This window comes from Electrona antarctica (assembly GCF_951216825.1).
Source record: "Electrona antarctica genome assembly, chromosome: 6".
Taxonomy (NCBI): Eukaryota; Metazoa; Chordata; class Actinopteri; order Myctophiformes; family Myctophidae; genus Electrona; species Electrona antarctica.
In genome coordinates this window covers 44,875,145-44,898,973 of record NC_136811.1, presented here as the reverse complement: position 1 = coordinate 44,898,973, position 23,829 = coordinate 44,875,145, and the positions used below count along the sequence as shown (strand labels likewise).

General features: G+C 44.4%; 1 protein-coding gene across 1 annotated transcript in view; it reads right to left on the bottom strand.

Annotated features, from left to right (window-relative positions):
• Window positions 1-204: 204 nt before the first annotated feature.
• The window catches only part of snap91a (synaptosome associated protein 91a), a gene marked incomplete at both ends in the record, with an annotated part of 41,292 nt that continues 17,667 nt past the window's right edge, over window positions 205-23,829 (bottom strand). Inside the window, 8 exons of the mRNA XM_079502980.1 lie at window positions 205-270; window positions 4,550-4,591; window positions 4,680-4,786; window positions 5,166-5,277; window positions 6,234-6,327; window positions 7,425-7,527; window positions 7,804-7,879; window positions 12,886-13,028. Coding sequence (XP_079359106.1) covers window positions 205-270; window positions 4,550-4,591; window positions 4,680-4,786; window positions 5,166-5,277; window positions 6,234-6,327; window positions 7,425-7,527; window positions 7,804-7,879; window positions 12,886-13,028 — 743 coding nt within the window. The remainder of the gene's footprint in view (window positions 271-4,549; window positions 4,592-4,679; window positions 4,787-5,165; window positions 5,278-6,233; window positions 6,328-7,424; window positions 7,528-7,803; window positions 7,880-12,885; window positions 13,029-23,829) is intronic.

Below are 23,829 nucleotides of genomic sequence, written 5' to 3'. Positions count from 1 at the left end.
ATTGCATCTCTGTATACAGTAGGCCTATCAGACAGCACAGGGTGGGCGCTAAATGTCACGGGCCCCAACGCAACGGTGTTGGCTGCGTCACGGTCACGGTACTTGACGCCTCTGGTAAATGCACTGCAACAGAGATGTTTAAACTACAGTATGCTAGCAAACCAGTCAACAATAGTACACGCTACAAAACAGACAGCTGACTACTTACGGCTTCTTCCCCTCCAGGGTGTTGAGGTGGGTTTCCAGGGACTCCAGAAGGCTCTCTGGGGCCTGAGGATTCATACAGAGATGAGGTAGCTATTACTACAGGAGCCAGAGGTCAGAAAGAGAGAGAGTCACATATTGGGTATGTGACTCTATGGCCATATAGTCCATAGAGGTTTAGAATGTTGAGTATGCTCCAGGAAAGCATAATGGCACAGGTCTGACCACACACAGGTCTGACCACACACAGGTCTGACCACACACAGGTCTGACCACACACAGTCACACGGAAACCATGTATTTGCCATGTACATGGTCCATGTATTCAGTGGGAAACTGTACCGTGTTGGCAGACTGCAATAGAATGTGTGTTTGACTGGAAATATATGATGTTTATTGAGGGTCACTGATCACCACACACACACACACACACACACACACACACACACACACACACACACACACACACACACACACACACACACACACACACACACACACACACACACACACACACACACACACACACACACACACACACACACACACACACACACACACACACACACACACACACACACACACACACACACAGCAGTTTAATCCACTTTCGAGTTTCAGTCTTCATGCAAAGGTCATACTGTAGGTGTAGATCAATGCTCCGGGTACCCACAATGCATCAATGCATGCTAAATAGAACATCCTCGTTAATATACATGCAAGCAGGAAAGATAGTACACCTGTTATTATGTTAGCAAGCCAAACATTGAGAATTGAGATAAATAAGTAAACAAGTGTCTTTGGGTCTTTACTCACCCTAATTTCCCCGTTCCTCTTACTACCTCAAAATTCTATGAAAAATAAATACATCTCTCAACTTTATGTTCTTGGCCATCGAATAAATGGGACCAGAAGCCATATAAGACGAAGTAAAGAAATATATACAGAGGAAAAAACTTTTTTGTTTAATCGAAAGATTGACTCCTCTACTATAACCCATTTTGAGCGGGAACCCTTTTTGGTGTTAGCATTATGTTATGCTTTAGCTATTGAAAAATAGCAGATCTACAAGCTCGCTACGAGCTTGTAGGTCTGCTATTTTTGAAAAATCGAAGAACGACTGACATAGAAACATAGCTTTTTCAGAAAACTGTCAGGATGTAGAAGACATTTTTAGACTCTGATCTCAGGTCAAAGAAAGACCTATGTATTTTTTAACAGAGGATCTGCAGCTGAGTCCACTCAATTACTTGTTGAGGACAGCTGCCAAGCTTGGATAAGCAGCAGTTATCTTAAAGTGGACAGACCACTGTGGAGAAGGTCAAAATGAGAGCATAGCTATTGGAATGAACAAGCAACATCATTACGATCATATTATTGTAACATCCAGCGCATTGCTTGATCCTTCACTCTACTCCCTTAGGACTTTAATCAACTTGACAAAGTGAATTACAGATAATTCTCTGTTATCTTTGCTTATTTAATCCCTGTTGACATGGAGAGAGCTCAAATTGCTCTCTCCACACAAGAGATTAAACCACCAAGCTGCATGACTATTGTCAGGTAAATCCAGGGATTCCAGAGATTTAGAAGGTTTGCTCTACACAACACACTGACACTAATTGTACTTTGTCACTTGTGAATCTTATTTCAAAAGAACAACTGTCTTCTAAGCCCCTTGTGGATTGTACCTTGTCCTTGATGATTTATGGCGTTTTCTGACTAATTTAGGGTGGTCACTGATCACTTCTATAAACACTGGAGGTGACTGTGTGGACTGGTACCAAGGAGAGCCTTCTGGCTGAACACACAATATTTCTTAAGTGCCCCTCTCCCTGAAGAAAAAACGAAACAAAAGGAAAATATATGTTTTGCTTTGCTGCAAAGGATTTGACAAAATAGGCAGTAATGGTTAAATGCTGTCTGGGATTTACTTTTCCTCTACTTTTCTCACAGGCGAAGCACCTCTGATAAAATGTGACCTTGAAGAGAACACAGTGTTATACCTCACAGATCCACATGGCATACTGTAGCATTGCATCCTCATGCTCTTTCCCTCCACAGGGACTCGTCAGCCTGATCAATAGCTATCCTATTGATCAAGCTGGCCAGCCTATTGAGCTAGCCTGAGCGTGCCAATTGAATTAACTAACAAAGTGTAGCTTTTTGTGAAGAAGCTGCGATTCAAGCCAGTCATGTACCTGGCCTAGCAGTAGCACATGTCTGCACAAAGGCCTGAGATTTAAAAAAATCCCACGACAAGGGCTGAATTAATGGCTTTAATGATTCTGGAGAACTGCTGGTGAGTGACCATTATGTCAACTCCAAGGTCTAACACACCAGCTCTACACAATGCACAATTGAATATGCTGAATCAAATGTAAGAGCGATGCCAAAACCCATTTATACACCAATAGCTCTCCAGCCACCTTGTCAAGCATGATTTATGTTGGCTACAGCAGCATAGTGACATGCTGTCAATGCTTGCCATCATTACTGTCACGTTGGAGAGTCGAGGGTTAACTTAACCTCAGACTCAGCTGTTGAGTTTCCATGACATCACAGTCTAGAGGCCTTGAGTGCTTAAAAGTGATGTTTTACTTGGGAAGAAACTTGGGTTGTAGCTACCTGGGCATGGTATAAGTCCAAATAGTGTCAATCATCTTTATCTATTGCTTCTAAGTTCTGTGATCTGTGATCAAAGTACTGCAACTAGCTATTCCATGTCATTTTCATTGGCAAAACAGGTCTAAAAGTCACATTTTTGCACTTAAATTAATACAAAGCAGATTCTGCCAATTGTATGCTACGATAAGTCCTCATATTTATTTGGGGGAAAGTTAAATGATTGTATTCATGTTATATAATCCTTGACGGAAGTTCTCTAGCACCACCATGTCGGCTTAACACACCATATACAGTATTAGCAGCAATCTTCTTAAATTGTTTGCCTACATTTATGTGCTGAAAACATTATTTTTGAGACCCGTTTCACCATTCATTGAGACCGCTTACAAAGCACACAGGCAAAACACGATCGACAATGTTTGGACTTACATGGCCAGTTCAAGGTTCTAACAAAGTTCAACATCAATCATCATTCATTAAATTATACCTTCTTCATCACCGGATGCCCACCAGTCTCATTCCAAATGGGTCTCAGTCTAAATACAAGACCAGGGTAAACAATCCATATAACCTTTTTGTTACCTGGCTAGCATAGCAGGTGATTGAGGTTTACCACACAGTACAGCCTAATGAGTGGCTGAAAGTAAATACTGGAAAATCTATTTATCTCCGGTAGACAACCTGCCTGGCACTACACTGAATTATTTTTGATTGTTTAACCCTGGTCTGCTCAGGACCCAAGAAGCCAGCTGATGTTGCAATTCCTCAGGATAATTTATACTTCAACCAAGCATGTCACTCGACAAATATAATTGATCTATTCTTATGTGTTTAAGTACCTTTTGTCTTTAAATGTTGTTTTATGCCTTGAATTTCCTTTGTGTGATGAAATGTGCAATACAAATAAACTTGCCAAGCCTCACAGCTAGTTTTTCAATTGGAAATCTGTTATTTTTGTCGAGCGACATGGTCGTTCAAAGTAGTATAAATTAAGCCTTCCAACTGCCATGGAAACTCCACAGTTCTGTACAGTAGAATATTGATTGATATGATTGTTGAGCTAAAACCATAATTACAGTAGATGAGATTTTACACCCCACAGCAGGTCTGTCAGCAGCATTGCAGCTTTGCCCATTCTGTTCTTTAAGTCACATCTTCACCAGCGCCTCTTGCTGTCTGTCTGCCTGCATGTCTGTCTGTCTGCAATGTGACTCACTGTGCAGTGTGGTTCAAGTCAATGCATTCAACAGAGTTCAAAAGTTCATCTTCCCTATAGGCTGTTTTTGTGCTCCCTGAAGCTATAGCTCTGTGCACTACACAGTAGGCTACACGCTACTCACACTCTCAGCATGTATGATCATTCTGCATCTCTGGAAGTAAGAAGAGAAGGGAAGGGGGGGGGGCAAAACGCCTGTCAATAATCACCAGGCTCATTGGCTGTATGGAATTTACACGTGGGACAGTGATGGCAAATAATGCCCCTTCTTTAACAACCACCACGAGTGAAAGACGATGTTGTCCACGAATGTCTGCTTTTTGCACTGCAGGAGAATATGTTAATGGGAGATTTAGACAGGTTACAAAATACATGCAGAACAGTTAGACAAACACGACATGCTCTGTTAGTAGGGAAACTATAGTTAACTACGTACTTCACAGCCTAAAATTCAACGTAACAGAAAATGAAAGAACACATAAACATGCACATTAGTCTTACCTGGGTAAGCTCGGGTATGTCATTTTTGTCAATTCCCACTTGCTGTAAAATAAAAGGAACTTTTCAATTGGCATTCAAGTTAGCTGTAAACATAATCAACAGTCAATGTACAGTATAGTCAGCAGCCTACCTCAGCGATTTTAAAGAACTCAGAAACCCTGGTCATTCGTGTCAGGAATCTCTTATAGATCTCCAGGCCATCTTTGCATTGGCTTCTCTTCATCTGGAAGAATTTCTCTGGAAAACAGATATTTTGGACAATTTCAATTCAATGTAGTGGTGGAAAAAGTGTACAGTATGTGGACCATGGTGACATTGATCAATTCTTGATACAAAAAAAAGTTTCTAATATATTATTTATGCCCCAAAATCTATAAATCTCACACTATTAAGGCAACCGGCCGGTTCCACGCGCTGCACAAGGTGCCCATTTTTTCACTTGAGCACCTGCCCCTCTAAATGTCACCTGGCCCTACAACCCAGATATCATTGTGTCGGGAGATTTAGACATTCAGGTAATGTTCTCACCGGACACCACTGCAGTGGGTCCTAACCCAGACAACCAGCCCTAGTTTGAGTAGTATTTTATAGGCATGTTTGTGTAGATATTGTATACCTAGCAAATTGATGATGCCATCACTGTAGCAAGCATATAACTTGATCAGATCTTTGAAGAGCTGGAGGAAGCAGGCATTGATCACCCCATTGTTAAGATCTTGTTGATGAACCTAGAGTACACAAAGAGAGGAGTCAATAAGAGATACGTCAAATCATTGTTGCTTCTCAACATGTGGTCTGCAGAATCGCCAGGGGTCCCCAGCTAAACGATTGATACTTTAATAGTAACCAAATAGCCTGGGAAGCGTTCCTTTTCGGGGCGCAGATGGTAACTTATGTAATGTACCCAAAATAATTCCCGCGATCATACTTTTAGGGCCTACCCAATAAAATCCATGATGCGGCATAGTTTGCCGCAAATGTGAGTGTACTTTCCAGAGACAATTTAGTATCTGTATACCTTTGTTATCCCACGGGGAAATTCTATTTTATTGGGTAGGCCCTAAAATTATGATCGTGGGAAATTATTTTGGGTAGTTCTTATTCTGGTTGTGGTTTCCTGCCTGATGACTACAAATCAGTGTCTACAACATGACGCAAATTACTATCCGCTCCAGACCGGTTCACACAGCGATTTACTGTAGTAACACAGCCCAGGCTTTCCTCCGAGGTGGAAAGCCTGGTGAAGTGAGGTTAGGTCAGTAACCAAATGGACCCTTTAGAGTCATTAATTAACTCTGAGCTTTACACTTGTATACTCTCAGAGTAAAAATAACGGAGGATTTTAAAGTATGGATTGGAGTCCCAGAAATCATATCGTATAATTGGGGTCCTTGAAACAAAAAAGGCTGAGAATCAAGAGTCGAGAGAGTGAATAGAACCTAACAAGCATGGATAGAATCTAGAATTTACATGCAGAGTGGTTTTGTGAAGAACACATCACTGATGGGAGTACAAGCAACTTCCGAGGCTATTGTTGCGATAATGGATACGACTAACATTTCATCATAGAATTCAGATAAGCACATTTTCACAACCAGACAGCATTTTTCATATGAAAGCAGTGAAATCCGTCAACAGCTAATGGAGTCAAATGGCAAAGATGATTATTATTGGCATTGCTTACCTCAAACTCTAGCAGCGCGTCTATCTGGCTCTGCAGGGTTGGCATCGCTTTCAACAGTTTCTCTACTGACATGGTCCTCATCACGCCATCAGCTCTGATGTAAGAGAGCGAGAGGGGTAAGAGAGAGAGGGGGGGGGGGGGGGGGGGGGGATATAGACAGAGAATGCATTTATAATAAAAGTTGTAATGGTTCCAGGGTGGGCCCAGTAAAGTACAGTAGCTGATATTATATATTATATATTGTCAACAAGTGAACAACTCTGTGACCCATTATTGTCCTGCACAGCAGCACCTATCTGCCATCTGTATGTGTGTATTTGCACTGCCACCCGGTGCGGATATCAGTGACCTTCTGCCTGTTGGGTAAATGGAGCTGTCAGTGTTGCATACATGAGTAGCTTGCTAGCGTGCTCTGAATTCAGGTCCCTGTTCTGCTTGAGCACAGCCATGAACGGACTCTGGCCTGAGACAGACTGGTTCCTATCTCAGGCCCCCCCATGCACTGACAAGCACCTGAGAGTTGTAAGGGATGACAAGGGTTTTGTAGGAGTCAGATGCCAAATACTAATGGGTGCTGTACAACCAGCTACACCAAGGGTTCCCAAACTTTTTTTGGCCCAGGTACCCCTTGGGGGAAAGATTTTTTTCCAGGTACCCCCTCATCCTCGCAACACCGATAAGCATATTTGCAACCTTACATTTAGAATTGGAACATTTGTATTAAAACTTTTCAATCAAAGTCATTTTGAACATTTATTTAAGATGCTATCTTAGAATGGATGTAGACCTATTTGACAGTGCAGAAACATAATTGCCTTCCTTGATGCATCAATTAAGCGTCAACGACCATCAGCTGGTCACAGTCACAGACACTCAGCCTCTGCAGCACTCTAACTGAAAGTGCCTGCATGGAGTCTGTTTCATTTCTATCCAAAGGCCCTTGAATGATGGAATATGATTAAGGATTACTGTGATTATGGTAAGCTCACATATCACACAAAAGATAAAAAAATAAAAGAAAAAAGTATTTCGTGGACCCTCTGGCAATGCGTCGTGGACCCCCAGGGGTCCGTGGACGCCACTTTGGGAACCACTGACCTACACTACACACAATGTTGCACTTTTCATACCTAAAATCAATAAACGTGATGATGAACACAGCACAGTGTATTTGTAGAAAAAAAAGTGTACCCTTTTTTGACTCTGCCAAAGTCGAAAGACATCTGTCTGTAGGCAAATGCCTTCTCGTTGAGATAACGGCTGTAGCGTCTGATAAATGTGGACGAGTCATAGCCTGAGGGAGACAACCACATGCACGGACACGCACACGCGCACGCGCACACGCACACACACACACACACACACACACACACACACACACACACACACACACACACACACACACACACACACACACACCAAAGTAACCCCAGTGTTAGGACAACACAATGTGACTGGCCTCCCAAGGAAATGTTACATCAGCAGGAGGATGAAAGCCATTTACATCACCATGGGTGACTGACTGACACTGTTCCAGCATCAAGAGATGGGGGAATAAAGCGGTACTCACCATGGGACCCAGTTTTGTCCAGGAAGTTACTGAGGTTGAAGAGTGTGTTTCTGGAGGCCAGGAACTGAATGAACCTCTGTAGAAGAAGACGTACACACATCAAGTATGCAACAGGTTGAAGGCAAAGGTTGAGTCTTTAGGCAGCTATAAGGGATACTGTAATTAATGGTGAGCTGGTCATGTTGAGAAAATAAGGGTGATTACAGTACATCTGCTATTTTTGACACCTATTCGAAAAATCTTGAAAGTGCTTGAAAAATGTTGAACACAACTTATTTTTTTCTGGGGGGTCCCTTCATGGCACAACAAACCCTTTTCAGACGAGGGGGTCAAACTATACTGTATCAATTTGGGGGTCGATCCTCCTTGGCACGAAAAAGGTTGAGAACTACTGATTTAGAAGGTATTTCTAGAATCTGCCTCAGGTCTTAACTCTTAATCCGCCGCCATTCATTAATAGCGTACTGCCAGGGTTTTATCGCGCATAACACTTACTTTGAAGAGCCAAATAACCGTAATCGCATATTACAGTGACAAACTGCTGTGTGTGGTGTCTTGACCGGTTGCTGTTATCTCGGTCGGTGGTGGAAAAACCCGACCGCGAGTATCACAGCACCTGCTACAGGCCGTTGAAACCGCTTGTCTTTCTGAGATACAGGGCTTTGAATGCAGGGCTTAGAATGGAAGTGGATGCGCGTGCATTTTCAAAATGGCCGCGGCCACTGTCCTACTTGATGTTGTTGTGTTAGCGATCGGTGGCTAACGATACAATCGGATCAAAACATGGATTAAAGAATGTAAACCCTGGAACACGAGAGTCTTGTGTTTGGCGGGCTATAGGTACTAATTTAACCCTCCGTGTTCCTCGTTTCTGGCGAATGAGTCTGTTAGTGTTTTCTCTGTGGTATGTCAGTGTGATATAGAACAGAGACATTTGGCTCACTGATGATGCTGATCCTTTACAGTCTGACAATAAGCTCAATTAATTACAGGTGTTCAGCGCTGCTCCAGCTCCACCCAGTGGCACTCCCCACCCTCCACTGCCACCCAGTGGCACTCCCCACCCTCCACTGCCACACAGTGGCACTCCCCACCCTCCACTGCCACCCAGTGGCACTCCCCACCCTCCACTGCCACACAGTGGCACTCCCCACCCTCCACTGCCACACAGTGGCACTCCCCACCCGCCACTGCCACACAGTGGCACTCCCCACCCTCCACTGCCACACAGTGGCACTCCCCACCCTCCACTGCCACACAGTGGCACTCCCCACCCGCCACTGCCACACAGTGGCACTCCCCACCCTCCACTGCCACACAGTGGCACTCCCCACCCTCCACTGCCACACAGTGGCACTCCCCACCCTGAAATACTGAAATACAGAGGTGCAAAAGCAAAATCTCCAGTAAATAATGTGGAAATCAGTGTCTCATCATCCCACCTTTTAATTACTAATATAGTTACCTTCACGACTAGCTATTGTTGTTCCCCCGCACATGAAAGGGAAAACAGTTTAACCTAACATAAAAGCAGCTTGTTTGTGGCATGATGCTAAAAAGCCCTAGCCAATATTAGCTTGTTTGCCAAAGTTAACAGCAATACTTGAGAGCATGGTGGTGAAAACAGACTAATTAAAAATGTAAAGTGTCTCATTTAAGAGACAGTAACTAATAATCCACTATTCATATGCCAAATAAATAGTGTATTAGGTGGACATTTTATATAAAATATGCAAAGCCTAACAAAGGACAAAATGTGCACATGCTTTGGACCTTCACAATTTAATTCATTTTTTATATATTTTTTATTTTTTCCCCATTCAAAATAACTGTTTTTGGGGAGATACTGCCATACTGTCATAAACAGTGATCAAACCTTTTATCAAAATCATCTCAAAGTACACAGCTGTGACCTTTGAGATGCTATAACAACTGCATCAAAGCAGAAATTACAGATAGGCCTACTACAGTATATGTGTCATATGTGGCTTATGTGAGAGAAAACGGCATCAACGGAGCAAAGCACCAGCCTTTGTGAGTTGCTGCAGACAGTGTGTATGTGAGTTACATGACAAGCATCAAATACTGACAAATGGATTCTCCCAGCAGAGATATTAGACAGCCCAGCAAGAACAACATTATTCCAAAGACTCTACACTAGTACAACACACACGTCCAACACACACACACACACTCATGCACGCACACACACTCATCAGCATGCATAGATGGATAGATCGATGCATCCACTCGCAGGCATACAGACTCCCATCCTACTTGTTCACTATTAGCTCTAGATTTAGGAGACAGCAGCCCAATTAAATGAGGTGAGACGGAGAATGAGAATCCCCTCTGGAGTAAGGGCGAGACTTCCTCCCTCCCTCCACCTGTGTGTGTGTGTGTGTGTGTGTGTGTGTGTGTGTGTGTGTGTGTGTGTGTGTGTGTGTGTGTGTGTGTGTGTGTGTGTGTGTGTGTGTGTGTGTGTGTGTGTGTGTGTGTGCACGTCTGTCTGTCTGTCTGTCTGTCTGTGTGTCTCTCTCTCTCTCTCTCTCTCTCTCTCTCTATACTGTCTAGCAGCAGCATCAGAAGTGGTACAGAGTACAGACATAACACTAATCCCCAAACACCTGGCTCCATGCAAACATAATCGCCCCCACACCTGTCCCTATACAAACAGGACTCTCTAGGGAGACTGACATACAGGGGGGAGATGTAAATTAACCTGCCAATAGAGTACACAACACCCTCTGTAGTGTATACTATACGCCAGGCATGTCTGTATGCAGCCAGGGGCGGGGCTGTTCAAGAGCAAAATAGATGCTAAAGACGACATCTGCTTATCTGTCACTTACCTCTGGTTGACCCCACTAAGCAGGTCCTTTGCAATACTTCACATGTAAGCAATGTGTGCATTGTAAAAGGCTAATTCAGATCTAAAGCGATGCTACTGTAGGTGAACCTAACCTCCTCAGTCCCTGCTCTGCTAGTTACCACCAGCTACAGTATACGCTCCTCCCAAGTGGTTGCTTATTAGTCCATTAGCATTAAGACATGAGGCAGATTCTAAGCCTAACAGCTTTCTGAAAACCGATATTGCGCTCAAACGTTTTCATGTCAAGGATCCCCTTCACATGTATTTGGCCATAGAGTAAGTCTGTATAAAATGCTATCTAAGTCTACATAAAGTGCTATCTAAGGGGCTAGGGCAAGTGCTCCGGGCCATGATGGAGTCTGACAAGGTGGGTTTTCAGACTACGGCGGAAGATTGGGTTCTGATTGTAATGGGAAGTGCATTCCATAGTTTTGGAGCCAGAAGGGAGAAGAGTTTGGGACGTGTGGAGCGTTGTTCCAGTGTTTTTAGTGAAGGTACTTCCAGCTTCCCTGCGGTGGCTGATCTGAGAGGGCTTGTAGGGTTCGATCATACTTGCAAGATATGGGGGTGCCATTCCTTTGGTTGCTTTGAATGCCAGCATCAGAGTTTTGTATTCTGTGCGGGCAGCGACCGGGAGCCAATGGAGGAAGCAGAGAAGGGGGGAGACTTGTGAGAATTTTGGCTGGTTGAAGACCAAGCGAGCTGCGGCATTTTGGATTAGTGGCAACATGCACAAGAAATGTGGTGCTGAGCTGTCCAGTGGTTTGCAAAATTAACTCATTAGACTGTATATCACCGGCGTAGGGTCCATTGGGCCACGCGGGCCGTGGCCCAGTCAGTTTAGAGCTGGCCCAGTCCAACTACGAAGAGAGGGGGCGAAAAAACAAGAAAAACAGCAAAAGATAGCCTACTTTGGCAGCCCTTGTGCAGTTTGGTAGCAAACTACAGCATGCAAAACCGCCTTTGTTTTAAATGGTCCCCCATTAACACGTCGTCAAAATCGTTCACACCTATCGGCCGGAGATGCGCTACCCCCCCCCTCCCCCCGCGATACTAAATTGCCAGGTCAATCATTTGATTCACGCTACGCGCCTGCTGTATATACAGTATATGGTACATAATATGCTATGCATGTACAGTGAATACACATGGGTAGATAGATAGGAGCATTGGAGCATAGATATGAGCATTTGCACAGGAAAAACAAACAATACCCTTTGTCACTCACTGAAATACAATTACTAAAATGTATACACTCACACATTTGCAACCAGCCCCCAGTGGGTTGAGATGTACCTGATGTTGTGAGAGAGCGCATCTGTGTTAAAGATGCCTCACCAGAGAGCCACCGTCACTGTGTGTTACCAATGGCAACGTCAATAATACACACTACTGCCATTTGTACACAACAGGGGTTAATAGGATTATCACCTTATCAGCACATCTCTCTAGCTGGATCTCCAACCCCCAGCATCTGCCTGTCATGTCTGTCCTCTCTGCTCATCCGTCTTAATTTCATTCCAAGTGATTGTTTGTGTGAATGCTTTCCGATTTTATTTATTTTTTCTTTCTCCGATTCCCGATTCTGTCTGAATGTTTATTTCACTTCTCTCTGCTTCACAGTTTTGTTGTGCGATTACAATAAAGGAATAATTGTCTGATTCTCATTCTATCGAATGTTCCTCTCCCCTTCCTCCTCTCTCTCAGATCAATACATCCTTCGTCTCTATCAAGTGGCAGTGATGTAGTGTGTTTAGTTGGCAGTAGCGCTACAGACGACATCTGCTTATCTGTCAGAGTTACCTTTTGTTGACCCCAGCAGGGCATCGACACCAACACCCTGGGTGAGTGAGTGGGTATGGATCTGTGTGTGGATGTGTGCATATGCATGTACGAGTATATGTGTGTATGAGAGCGTGCGTGCGACGTGCGTGTGTGTGAGTGTCTGTGAGTGCGTGCAATCGTGCATGCATGTGTGTATGCAATAGACATGAATATTATGTTTGTAGGTATACATTGTAAAGGCTAGGTGGAAAGTCTGTTTTTTGCGCAGCAAAAATTGCAGATGCACCTATAAGCTCACAACCTGTCGCTTCGCAATGCATTGTGAGCTTATAGGTAGTCTATTTCCGTTGTACACCGGTGTCAGGTTTAATGAAGTGTTTCCCAGACAGTGCCTACGGTATGTGGAGTGCGTGTGTTCTGCTCACCTCATTTCCGTGCACCATGAGGTGGTGCGTGGTGATCAGGGCCTTGAAGACCACCACCCAGCTGGCGTTGCCTGCACGCTCAAACAATGTGTCAGCCATCGCGGGGACGTTCACATTGGACTCCTGGGTGGCCTGGATCAGGACTGCGAAGGACAGAGGACCATGGAAACGTTAGATACTGTCCTGGATCAGGACTGCGAAGGACAGAGGACCATGGAAACGTTAGATACTGTCCTGGATCAGGACTGCGAAGGACAGAGGACCATGGAAACGTTAGATACTGTGTGAAGGACAGAGGACCATGGAAACGTTAGATACTGTGTGAAGGACAGAGGACCATGGAAACGTTAGATACTGTGTGTAAGTAGCATTGGTTACATGGTGGCAGTATAAGACCATGGCAGTATAAGACCATGCGGTTTTACATTTCACACACTGACTTCCGACATACCCTGAAGAAGGCAGTTGCATCTGTCGAAACGTTGGTTTTTAGCCTCTGCGTCCTATTCTAATAAAGTATCGGCACTTTGGCTACGAGTGTGTGCGGCCACCTTTGTCTTTTCAAGACTTCACACTAACACACTGACTTGATCCTGTCACGCTCCGATAGGCTCTATGCACAGCAGCCATATAGAGGGTATGCGCAAGCTTAAAGTGAATGGCACATCGAGTGGCAAATCGAGTGGCAAAGAAACATGCAAAGTGAGTTTAACGTTGTTTAATGCAACCAGATAGGATTTTTATGTTCTGATGCATGGGTTGTCAAGGCCAGAAAGTAGTTTTTTACCACTCAGTAGGCATTCCTGCATAACTTCCGGGTTTGATGATGATGTCACGCGCATACCCTCTATTGGATAGAAACTGGGCCTCTTCCTTTCTTCCTATAACTGGTAAGTATTACCAATGAGAAGGCTCTGTTCCATTCTGGTCAAACAGAGTCAGGGTGCACTTTGGAAAGACTGGGTCTCAAATTGGAGTCCAGGGCATGCTTCCTTGAGGGGGTTCCAAATGGCCTTATGGGTGTGTAACTCTGAGAGTGGGGGTCCTTGAAATTCAAAAGTTTGAGAACCACTGTCATACACTAAATGGAACAGAGCCTTCATTAGTATAATTGGTAACAAGGGCTGTTCACACCAAGCACTATAACCATAAATATAACTATAAAGATATAGTTTTAAAAACGTTCTTAAGGCCTTTTCAGACGGGGAGCGACTGACATGCCTAGTAATTAATTTTCAGTGAGAGGCGTGCTGAAGCATGACAGAGTCTATATCACAACTATAAAAAAAGTCAATGGTGAACAATAGTGTTATTGTGCTTGGTGGTGTTTACGGCTCTTTTATCTGCGGGAGACATACCACCTGATAACTTTTACCTAATGGGAGCATCTATTGATTTCCATCCATTATCTTTACTAGTAACTCTAATTTCAACTATATGAAATGGTATGGATGGATGCTGTGGATGATTATAAGCCTTGAGTGAATCACTCTAGTCTGCTCTGAGTCATAGTCACTTTGTAGCCAATCACAGCTCCACCTGGCATCAGCAGAGGAAGTGTGGAATATTCTCAGCCATGTTGCAGAGGGAGAGATAAACAAGAGAGAGAGAGAGAGAGAGAGAGAGAAAGAGCACTAAGCTGAGACAGACTGACAGAGATAAATGACAGAGGTGGAGACAGACAAAGAAAAGAGTCAGACACATTGTTGTCAGACAGAGTGAAAGCGTGACGGAAATAGAGAGATCACGACGGATAGATGTTAAGGCTGATACTTGGCAGAAGGAGGAGAGAGGATTCTCAAGCCATTTCCTTCCTCCTCCAACCCGGCCTTCATCAGATAGCAGCATTGACTCAGTGAAGGAAAGCTATTGTGTGTGTGTGTGTGTGTGTGTGTGTGTGTGTGTGTGTGTGTGTGCGTGCGTGCGTGAATGCGTGCGTGCGTGCGTGCGTGCGTGCGTGTACTGTGTGTACTGTGTTTGTGTGTGTGGGAGGTGGATAGTCACAGTAAATCCTTGAATCAGCAGTGCAGGAAATAAAGCAATTTGCTCTCAAGCCCTGGGATTCAACAGATAGTGCCATACATCTGTATGACTGATATACAGTAGGCTACATACACTACAGCTTATACACTACAGTGTATAACTGATATACAGTATAGGCTACATACACTACAGCTTATACACTACAGTGTATAACTGATAGTTGTCTTCATTCACTGCCAATGAACAGAGGAAAAACAGTACTGACAGTTATTCAAACCAATCAATCAATTTAATAGATTCTAAAAACTCAACACCCGTGCGAAGTGAGTGGCGATCTTATCATCGTACATCATCATGCATCATCTCATTCCGGCCAATCAGAATTTGCGTCCTGCACCTTCGCCTCGATGTCTCAATGTTTGTGTCACGCAATGTTTGTGTTTACACGAACACTCAAAATTGTCCATTCATTGTCAATGGGATTTGATGTTTGTGTAAGACAAAGTTTGTGCACACACACCAAAAGCTGGACATATGGAGGTCACCGGAGCTTCTGTCTCCTCGGGGTGCGAGCAAGGGCTGGATGCAGGCCGGGCTTGTGACAATTAATGTTGGATATCTGCTGTATATTATGAGTCATGTCTCCTGCTGTTCCCTGCCTTGCCTTGTACTGTCTGAAAAATGCTGTATTTTTTAAGTTTGTCAAGCTGTTTTTCTTTGGATTTCTTTTATTGTCTCTGTTTTTGTTATGTATTTTTGTTTTCTTGCATTCACATTTATGTTTTGAAATAAAAACAAACATAGGAGGGGCGTCTCAAAAAATAATCGTCAACCCTGTTCACGGTGGCACAGTCGGTAGTGCTGTTGCCTCACAGCTAGAAGGTCCTGGGTTCGATTCCCACTGGGGACGCTGTGGGCGTGTTCCCTCCTCCGTGCGTCATCAGTGCCCATACCCGAGGTGGGGTTGGCGAAAGGGCCTTTCTGTGTGGAGTTTGCATGTTCTCCCCGTGTCCCCTATGGTAGGTACCCTCACAAAAAACATGCAGTAATCCTGGTCTCTAAGCTACCTCCCCCTGGTCAGCCGGGGCGCCTGATGGAGGGGAAAGGAACTGGTCGGAATAACATGTTCCTCCACGCGCTACGTCCGGCCGGGGAAACTCCCCCCTATCAGGTGAAAAGAAGCAACTTGGATTCCTCATGCATAGAAGGAAGCATGAGGCCAATCCGCTGCCCCCCCAGGTTGGCAGAGGAAGTGTAGCGCCCAGGATTACATTGGATAATTGACACTGGGTGAAAAAATGGGTTGCAAAATCGTGGGATAAAAATGAAAGGGTAAAATCGATTATTCAATTAACAGCAAAAATAATAGATTGAGTATTCACTAAGATACTGTAATCAATAGTTGCAGCCCTACAATGAACAGACAGGCCCGGTATTGAATTCTACACTGCAGACTATCATTAACAAGACACCTCACGTCCAGATCCATCTGTCATTCAATTCATACCCACTCCTCCCCTGGCGCACATCCATTTCAGGGCCAAATGGTGTTGTGAAAGCCTTTTTTTTCTTTGCACACGGCAGTGAGAGGAAAGGAGAGGACAGAGGGGTGAATAATGTGGGAGAGAGAGTCAGATGAGATGACGTGGTCAGTCACTGTGCTGCTGTGTGTTAGTCATGTAAAAGCGATGTCCTGGATTGGCTCCCAGCTGCGCTAAAGGCTTCCGCTATCATCATGCTAATCATCATGTAGCAAGGATCGCAGCTTCCAACACAAGTGTACAGCACGTGTAAACACTCACAATTTCGCAGTGTGAGCTTTCTCTCCTTTTTCCTTATCTCTCTCTCTCTCACTCTCTTCCTCTACGGTACCTCCTTCTCTTGTCTCTTGTCTCTTGTGTCAGACGATGCGAGGCACACAACGCATCTCAACACAAAACTCTACCAGCAGGGAGATGCATTATCACAAATCACGTCAGAATCATGTCCCAATAATCTCACTCCGGATGGAGAGCAGCACCATTATTACATGGAGGGAGGGAGAAAGAGTCTCAGGTGGTCTGGTTGAAGTGCTGAACAACACTCGGCAGGAACCCCTGACTCACAGTCTTCCCACCTTCACTTCTTTTCAATAATACATGAGTCTTGCTCGCACGCACGCACGCACGCACGCACGCACGCACGCACGCACGCACGCACGCACGCACGCACGCACGCACGCACGCACACAAGCCTATGGTAATTACAATTCCTCCGAACAAAGCCTCTAAAAATGTATTCCGTGTGTCACAGACAGACCCCCCAAAAGAAGAACAACAAGGCAGGAAAGGCTGCTCTGGAGACGGCGCCAGACAGGCCAGGTAAGTAAAGTAAGTACATTTTATTTATGAAGCACCTTTCAAAACAATGTTACAAAGTGCTGTACAGTGGTCAACAAGGTACAGGAGTCAGGACAGGTGACAGCGCTAGTGGTAAATAAATGGTAAATGGTGCATTTATATAGTGCCGCTTTACATAGATTGTGCATTACATTCACCCATTCACACACACATTCATACACCGATTGCGGCGGAAGCCATGCAAGGTACCAACCAGCACATCGGGAGCAATTTGGGGTTCAGTGTCTTGCCCAAGGACACTTCGACATGTAGCCAGGAGGAGCCGGGATTCGAACCGCCGACCCACGGATCATTGGACGACCTGCTCTACCTCTTGAGCCACAGTCGCCTTGGACACTGGACAGTACTATCTGGCCATCTAACAGCCACATGTTTGTTCGTCCACAGCCATGGCATTCGGTATAGCAATGCTGTGCAATACAAGGACAAAAGAAGAACAACCCCAGTACACAAAGATCACAGTGCTGAGACCTCTTGCAAATGTCAACATGCACCTGCAGATACAAGGCTATGACATTCTATACATGGCATCTATCCCCAAATGAAAACAAAACATGTGCTATTATATAATGCTGTCTCTCTCTGCTGCTGTTTTTGAATCACTGAGCTATTCCTCTTTTGGAAAAAGGCTGTCAAATACGTTCATTCCCATGGGATTACGTAATGACGTTTGTCTGTCAGTCTGTTATCTCGAAAAAATAATGGCTGGATTGACATGAAATTTGCTGTGTGCACTATTGATCATGGTTTACAATGACCTTTTAGTCTAGCGCCACCATCAGACCAAACCTTGAGTGTGAAATGGCGTTTGTCAGTTCCAAACAAATCAAACCCATTGATGCACCCAGACTTGTAGTTGTGCGAAGGCATAAAATACACATTGGCCAAATTCCAATACCTCAAATTTCAGCCACTCGCTCACCATGGCGGTGTTATGGTGAAATTGGTGACCTGCCGAAATATGTGAGCATCTTGTGGACTTCATATAACTTATATGGAGGTCTTTAAAAACGTGGCCTAAATACTGCTAGGTTGAACTCTACTAATAAACAAACCGCAATGATTTAAGTTCAGAGTCTCAGAATGACGTTAGACGTTATGTGATGTCTAGTTGTCTAGTATGTCTACACGATTGTCACATATTTCAGCAGGTCACCAGTTTCACTGTAACACCGCCATGCTGGAGTGAGCGAGTGTGAGTGGCTGAGATTTTGGGTATTGGAATTCAGATAGTGTCCACAGGTTGAATATCATTTTGGTTTGCATCATCCATTACATCATTGGCACAAACAGCTTCTCAGTTCCTTTATGGCATTGTTCTCTCTGTGCTGGTAAAAAACATTTGTCCACCCAGAATGCCGTTCCCCAATCACCCAGGCCTATACCGTTGCTCTGGCAATCAATTAGGCCTGAGGAGGCGTGCCCATAAATAATCCAATAAACCAATAAAGTAACCAAATAATGCTAAATAACAACTACAACAATCATGAAAATACTAATAATTACAAACAATACAGTGAGGACGGCTTCAGAGTGTATTCCTGTTTGGCTGGTGTTTTCTTGTTTACTTTTTGACCATTTACCCTGACGTTTGTTGACGAGGGTCCTTGCCGGTTACTCCAATCTAGCATAAGAGCTTATGCTAAATGTCTAAATTGGTTATGTGTCCAGATAGAATAAGTTGAAAAACTATGAATTTCAAATAAATTTGGTATTACTTACACTTATCAATGTGTTAAATAGTGATTCGAAATAGGAGTCCTGCCAATCGTGTACCAGAGGGAATTCTGATGTGCAGCCTGTTCAGTGACTGTGATTTGACACCATGTCCGTCAATACTGACCTATAGCTCACCATTCAATACTAAAGCCACCATTCATTTATCAATGTTGTTCACAATTCATGTCACTTAAAGAGAAGAACTAAAAAGGTGATCTTGGACACATATAGCTTAAATTTATATAGCGGCTTTCATCAACCCAAGGACACTTTACATCAAACAATGAACAACCAACAACAACAAACAACTATTTGCCATAAGCCTGAGCGAATAGTGTCTTTTCAAGGGAGCACGACAAATCTCCATTGGGAGAGAAAGGTCTGCTTGCTTGTTTGGGGGATAGGGGGAAGTTTGTGAACCGCTAGCCTGGGAAGCATTCCTTTTCGGGTTTATGATCCAGTCGGGAGCGGATGGTAACTTACGTCATGTTGACACTGATTTGTAGTTATCAGGGAGGAAACCACAAACTGGAATCAGAAGTAGCCAAAATTCCCTGTGATCAAGGGCATCGTGCGGTGTATGAATCCAACACGTTTCTTGTATGTCTTGGAATAGTTTGTTTGGTATATCCATATTTTATTCAAACTCGTAGCGACTGGCGAGACTAAAAACTAACAGGGGGGACCAAAACAAAGCGACGCCGAAAAAGCCGAAAACCACAAACGGGAATAAGAGAGGTTTCTTTTCCCATTTTAGATTTTACCATCCGGTCTAGATCGGATCACACGGCGATTTAGAAACACAGACCAGGCTTTCCTCCGAGGTGGAAAGCCTGGTGACACGATCAAGGTTAGTGAGATGCAGGTTCCGTGAAATAATCAGGTAGATCAGTGGTACTGTCATGGTATCAAAGACCAAAATGCAGTTCATGCACAAGGTCAAAAATCTGATGCCACTGTTGCTCTCTTTGATTTTCAACCTTATCTTCAATTGGTTTTCACTTAAGCTCATATAAGATCAGTTGACAGTCAGTGACGTCAACTCTGTGGGGGCAGGGGGGGGGGGGGGGGGGGGGGGCTGTGGATGTTCAGGAACTTCAAAGCAAATTCCTGGAAAGATAGCAGGCTGAAATTAAAGCCATCTAAACCGTTTAATGACCAAACCTGTCTACCGACGATGTCATCGTTGGCAGCCTCCTCTGAGACCAAGAGCGAGCAGACAAAAGTGGTACCATCTTATAATGAGCATTAGTGAGGAGGACCAATTAAGTTATGTGGTTAAATGCTGCTGACCTGCAGATCTTGTGTCTAGTATACAGTACTGTATATCAGTGGCTTGGAACAACAATGTTTCTATTATATTCAACTATTGATATAGCAACCCAAGAGTTGAAAAGGACAGGTACAACGGTATAATTATGTTGACAATGGGTACAATGGCAACAAAGGGTATGGACCATGTGCAGACTACTAATGATGAATAAGCTCAAGACAGCCTTAACCACATGAACCTTAGCATCCCTATGCTGGGCAAAAGTCATAACAGATCTGCAAGCTCATAATGCTTTGCGAAGCGTTATGAGCTTGTAGATCGGCTAAATTTTCAGCAAAGAGATTTGGCGTAGAGGGGGGAAAAAAGGACAGGGCCTAGTGTAGCGCCCTGGGGGACTCCAGTCAACGGGAGCATATATGGTTTAATTGCTTAAGAGAACAGAGCCCCATGCTAAACATCATCAAGATGAATGTGTTGTGGCAGCTTGGACAGGAGCATGAAGGCAGCCATGACAGTGACGAGTAGCTCTGCTGAGGGGAAAGGCAGGGAAGGCTGCTCTGAAGTGGAGACGGCGCCAGACAGGCCAGCTACAGCCTAGGACATGGTGACAGCGCTAGGGTACTATACTCTGGACAGTACTATCTGGCCATGACAGTAACACAGCCACATGTTTGTTCCGTCGTCCACAGCCATGGCATTCGTTAGAGCAATGCTGTGCAATACAACATGATGTGCATCCATGTTGGCTTGGAGGTATATGCAGTGACACACAGCCAGCCAGCCACCCACGCATGCACGCACGCACGCATGCAAATACACACATATTGGATTTTCAGCACTTATGCAAGGTTACATCACACTTTACAACGCACGCACGCACGCACGCACGCACGCACGCACGCACGCACGCACACACGCACACACACACACACACACACACACACACACACACACACACACACACACACACACACACACTCTCTCTTTCAAGCCGATAAAGCTCCCTTTGCTCTATTTTAGAGACTTGCCGCCCCAGGCGTCTTTGTGCAGCAGATCAAGAGGAGGGGAGCGTTGTGGATATGACATCCTCACTATCCGTGTGTGTGTGTGTGTGTGTGTGTGTGTGTGTGTGTGTGTGTGTGTGTGTGTGTGTGTGTGTGTGTGTGTGTAATACTGTGTATAGTATGATGAACTCCAAAGCAAAGGTGCCCGGGCCGCAAAAGCCCGGTCCCTCTGGGTGACAAGGCGGGTTGATGCTTTTGTGTGACACTGTAGAGTAGAGCAGTGTTTCCCAACCTGTGTGCCGCGGTGTGCCGTTTGATATGTCCAGGTGTGCCGTCTGATTTGACCGAAAGTAACACTAACCTAACCTGACTCCGCCAGATGGGGCAGCAGAGAGTACACTGGGTTCCCCCCTCCTGCTCCCATCTGGGAACTCTCAGGCAGACTTGATGCCCAGGCCACAAAACGGCCTGGCCAATCAGTGGCAGCTAGAGGTGGGATCCCGCCTCTAGCTGCCGCTGATTGGCCAGGCCGTTTTGTGGAAAGCAATATGATGATCAAGTGTAGGGTCTTAATTTACAACAAAGTCAGCAACAATAGGTTAAGTGGTTAATTATACTGCTTTGTGGCATCGCATTGGTTGGTGACCTAGTGAGTTAGTATTGACAGACATGGTGTCAAATCACAGTTACTGAACAGCACATCAGAATGCCCTCCGGTACCCGATACACCACTGGCAGCACTGAGCACTCCTATTTCAAATCACTATGAACACATCGATATGTTGTAACTGATACCAGAGCAACCGGGTTTGACAAAGATACAACTGCAGACAGGCAACCAAGCATGTATGCATGAGACAGGAGCAGATAATATGCATATAAATTAAATATAGATAACTACGCACACAGCCACGCACGCACGCACACACACACGCAATATATTTTATCATCATTTGTCATTGTTGTGAATTTAGTAGACACTCAATGTGGTTCTCAAGGGTTTTCCTGTAGTGAACGATAATTCAGTGGATGGCGCGCCCCAGTCTTGTTGACAACATCAGCTAACAACCCAATGCTAAGGTGAGTAGCATCTCGACTGAAATGGACCCATACTGGTCTGTAACGGAGCTCCCTTAACGCATACCAAACTGGGGGTCCTTGATTAAGAAGTTTGAGAACCACTGCACCTGAGTACCAATGAGGACGGGCCGAGGCGGTTTCCCTGGCAACTAGCTGTAATGTTGCTCTGTGGCATCAAGGATGCAGGTCCATTCTCTCTCACACACTGCAGACTGACAGGGTGGATCATATGACCAGTGCACCATCACACGTTTCATTATGACTACTCACTGTGAGATTTTCTTCCCTCGTGTGAGGACCCAGTATTCAGGGTCTGGCAGGATGAGGGATAGCCCTGGTTCAGTGCTTACAGCAAGTCTCTAGACTCGCTGTAAGCAAGTCCTGGCTAGATGAGGGACTGGACCAGCTTGCTACACTATTATGAGGGAGGCATAATGGAGTTTGAAGAATAAATATTCCTTACAACAGTCACGTTTCTTCCGATTTTTACAAATTATGTCATTATGTAACAAATAACATGCAAGCCCCGCCTAGGACATGCTTACATGTCCTATTCTTACACAACCTGTGCCAAAAAAGATTTATTTCCTATTTGTATGAATGCTTTGATGTAAATTCAAACTATTCCACTGATCATATTTGAAGACAGTGGCAAATTTATTTGGATTCTGGAATGTCAGATAGAAGACTTGGACAACTATAGGAAATGAGAGCTGCAATATGAATGATACATTTTTGCACAGACTCCATTAAACACCTCCACTGAGAAGCAAGCTTGGTCACAGCTCTCCTAACTGTAATACATGTGACACAGAAGTTGGTACGTATGCATACGTTTTGGAAATGTACAAAGATACAAGTGTATTGGAAGGTATGGCATGGCAACCAGTCTTGGATGTAGTGGACCCCTCTAGACTGACCTGACAATCATGTCATTATTTGTTTGTCCTTTTTGAGTGGTGCAAACCACTCCAACAACTGGCTTTGTTAGTACCTGTGTGTGTGTGTGTTTGTGTACCTGTACCTGTCCCTCAAAAGAATGAGCATGGTTACTATGGTCACTGACATTACGTCAGACCACAGCTGATCAGGCTATATAAGACCTTGCACCACTCAGTTCACACGGGTGTGATTTTTATTTATATGTTTCTCTTTCTGTTTGTTTAATTGCGACAGCAGGTCGCATTTACTATGTTTACTATGTTTGGTTGGTCACTCCCCATATATGGTCATGCCTCGTGGCATCACGTGATGTCATCAATATTAAGCCCATGGAGATCTCTGATGTCATTAATATTGGCCAGCAACTCTAAATCTCACCTCAAACCCTTAGATGTCCATATATGGAGCTAATCTGTTCTGACATTCCATATGTTGATCCTTCCCCATCCATCCTTCCTCTTCGATGTCTCCCTTTTGACTGATACCTGTCCATTTAAACTCCAGACGGGCCTGCCCTAAAGTTATTAGTGCAGCCAGCCGCGCC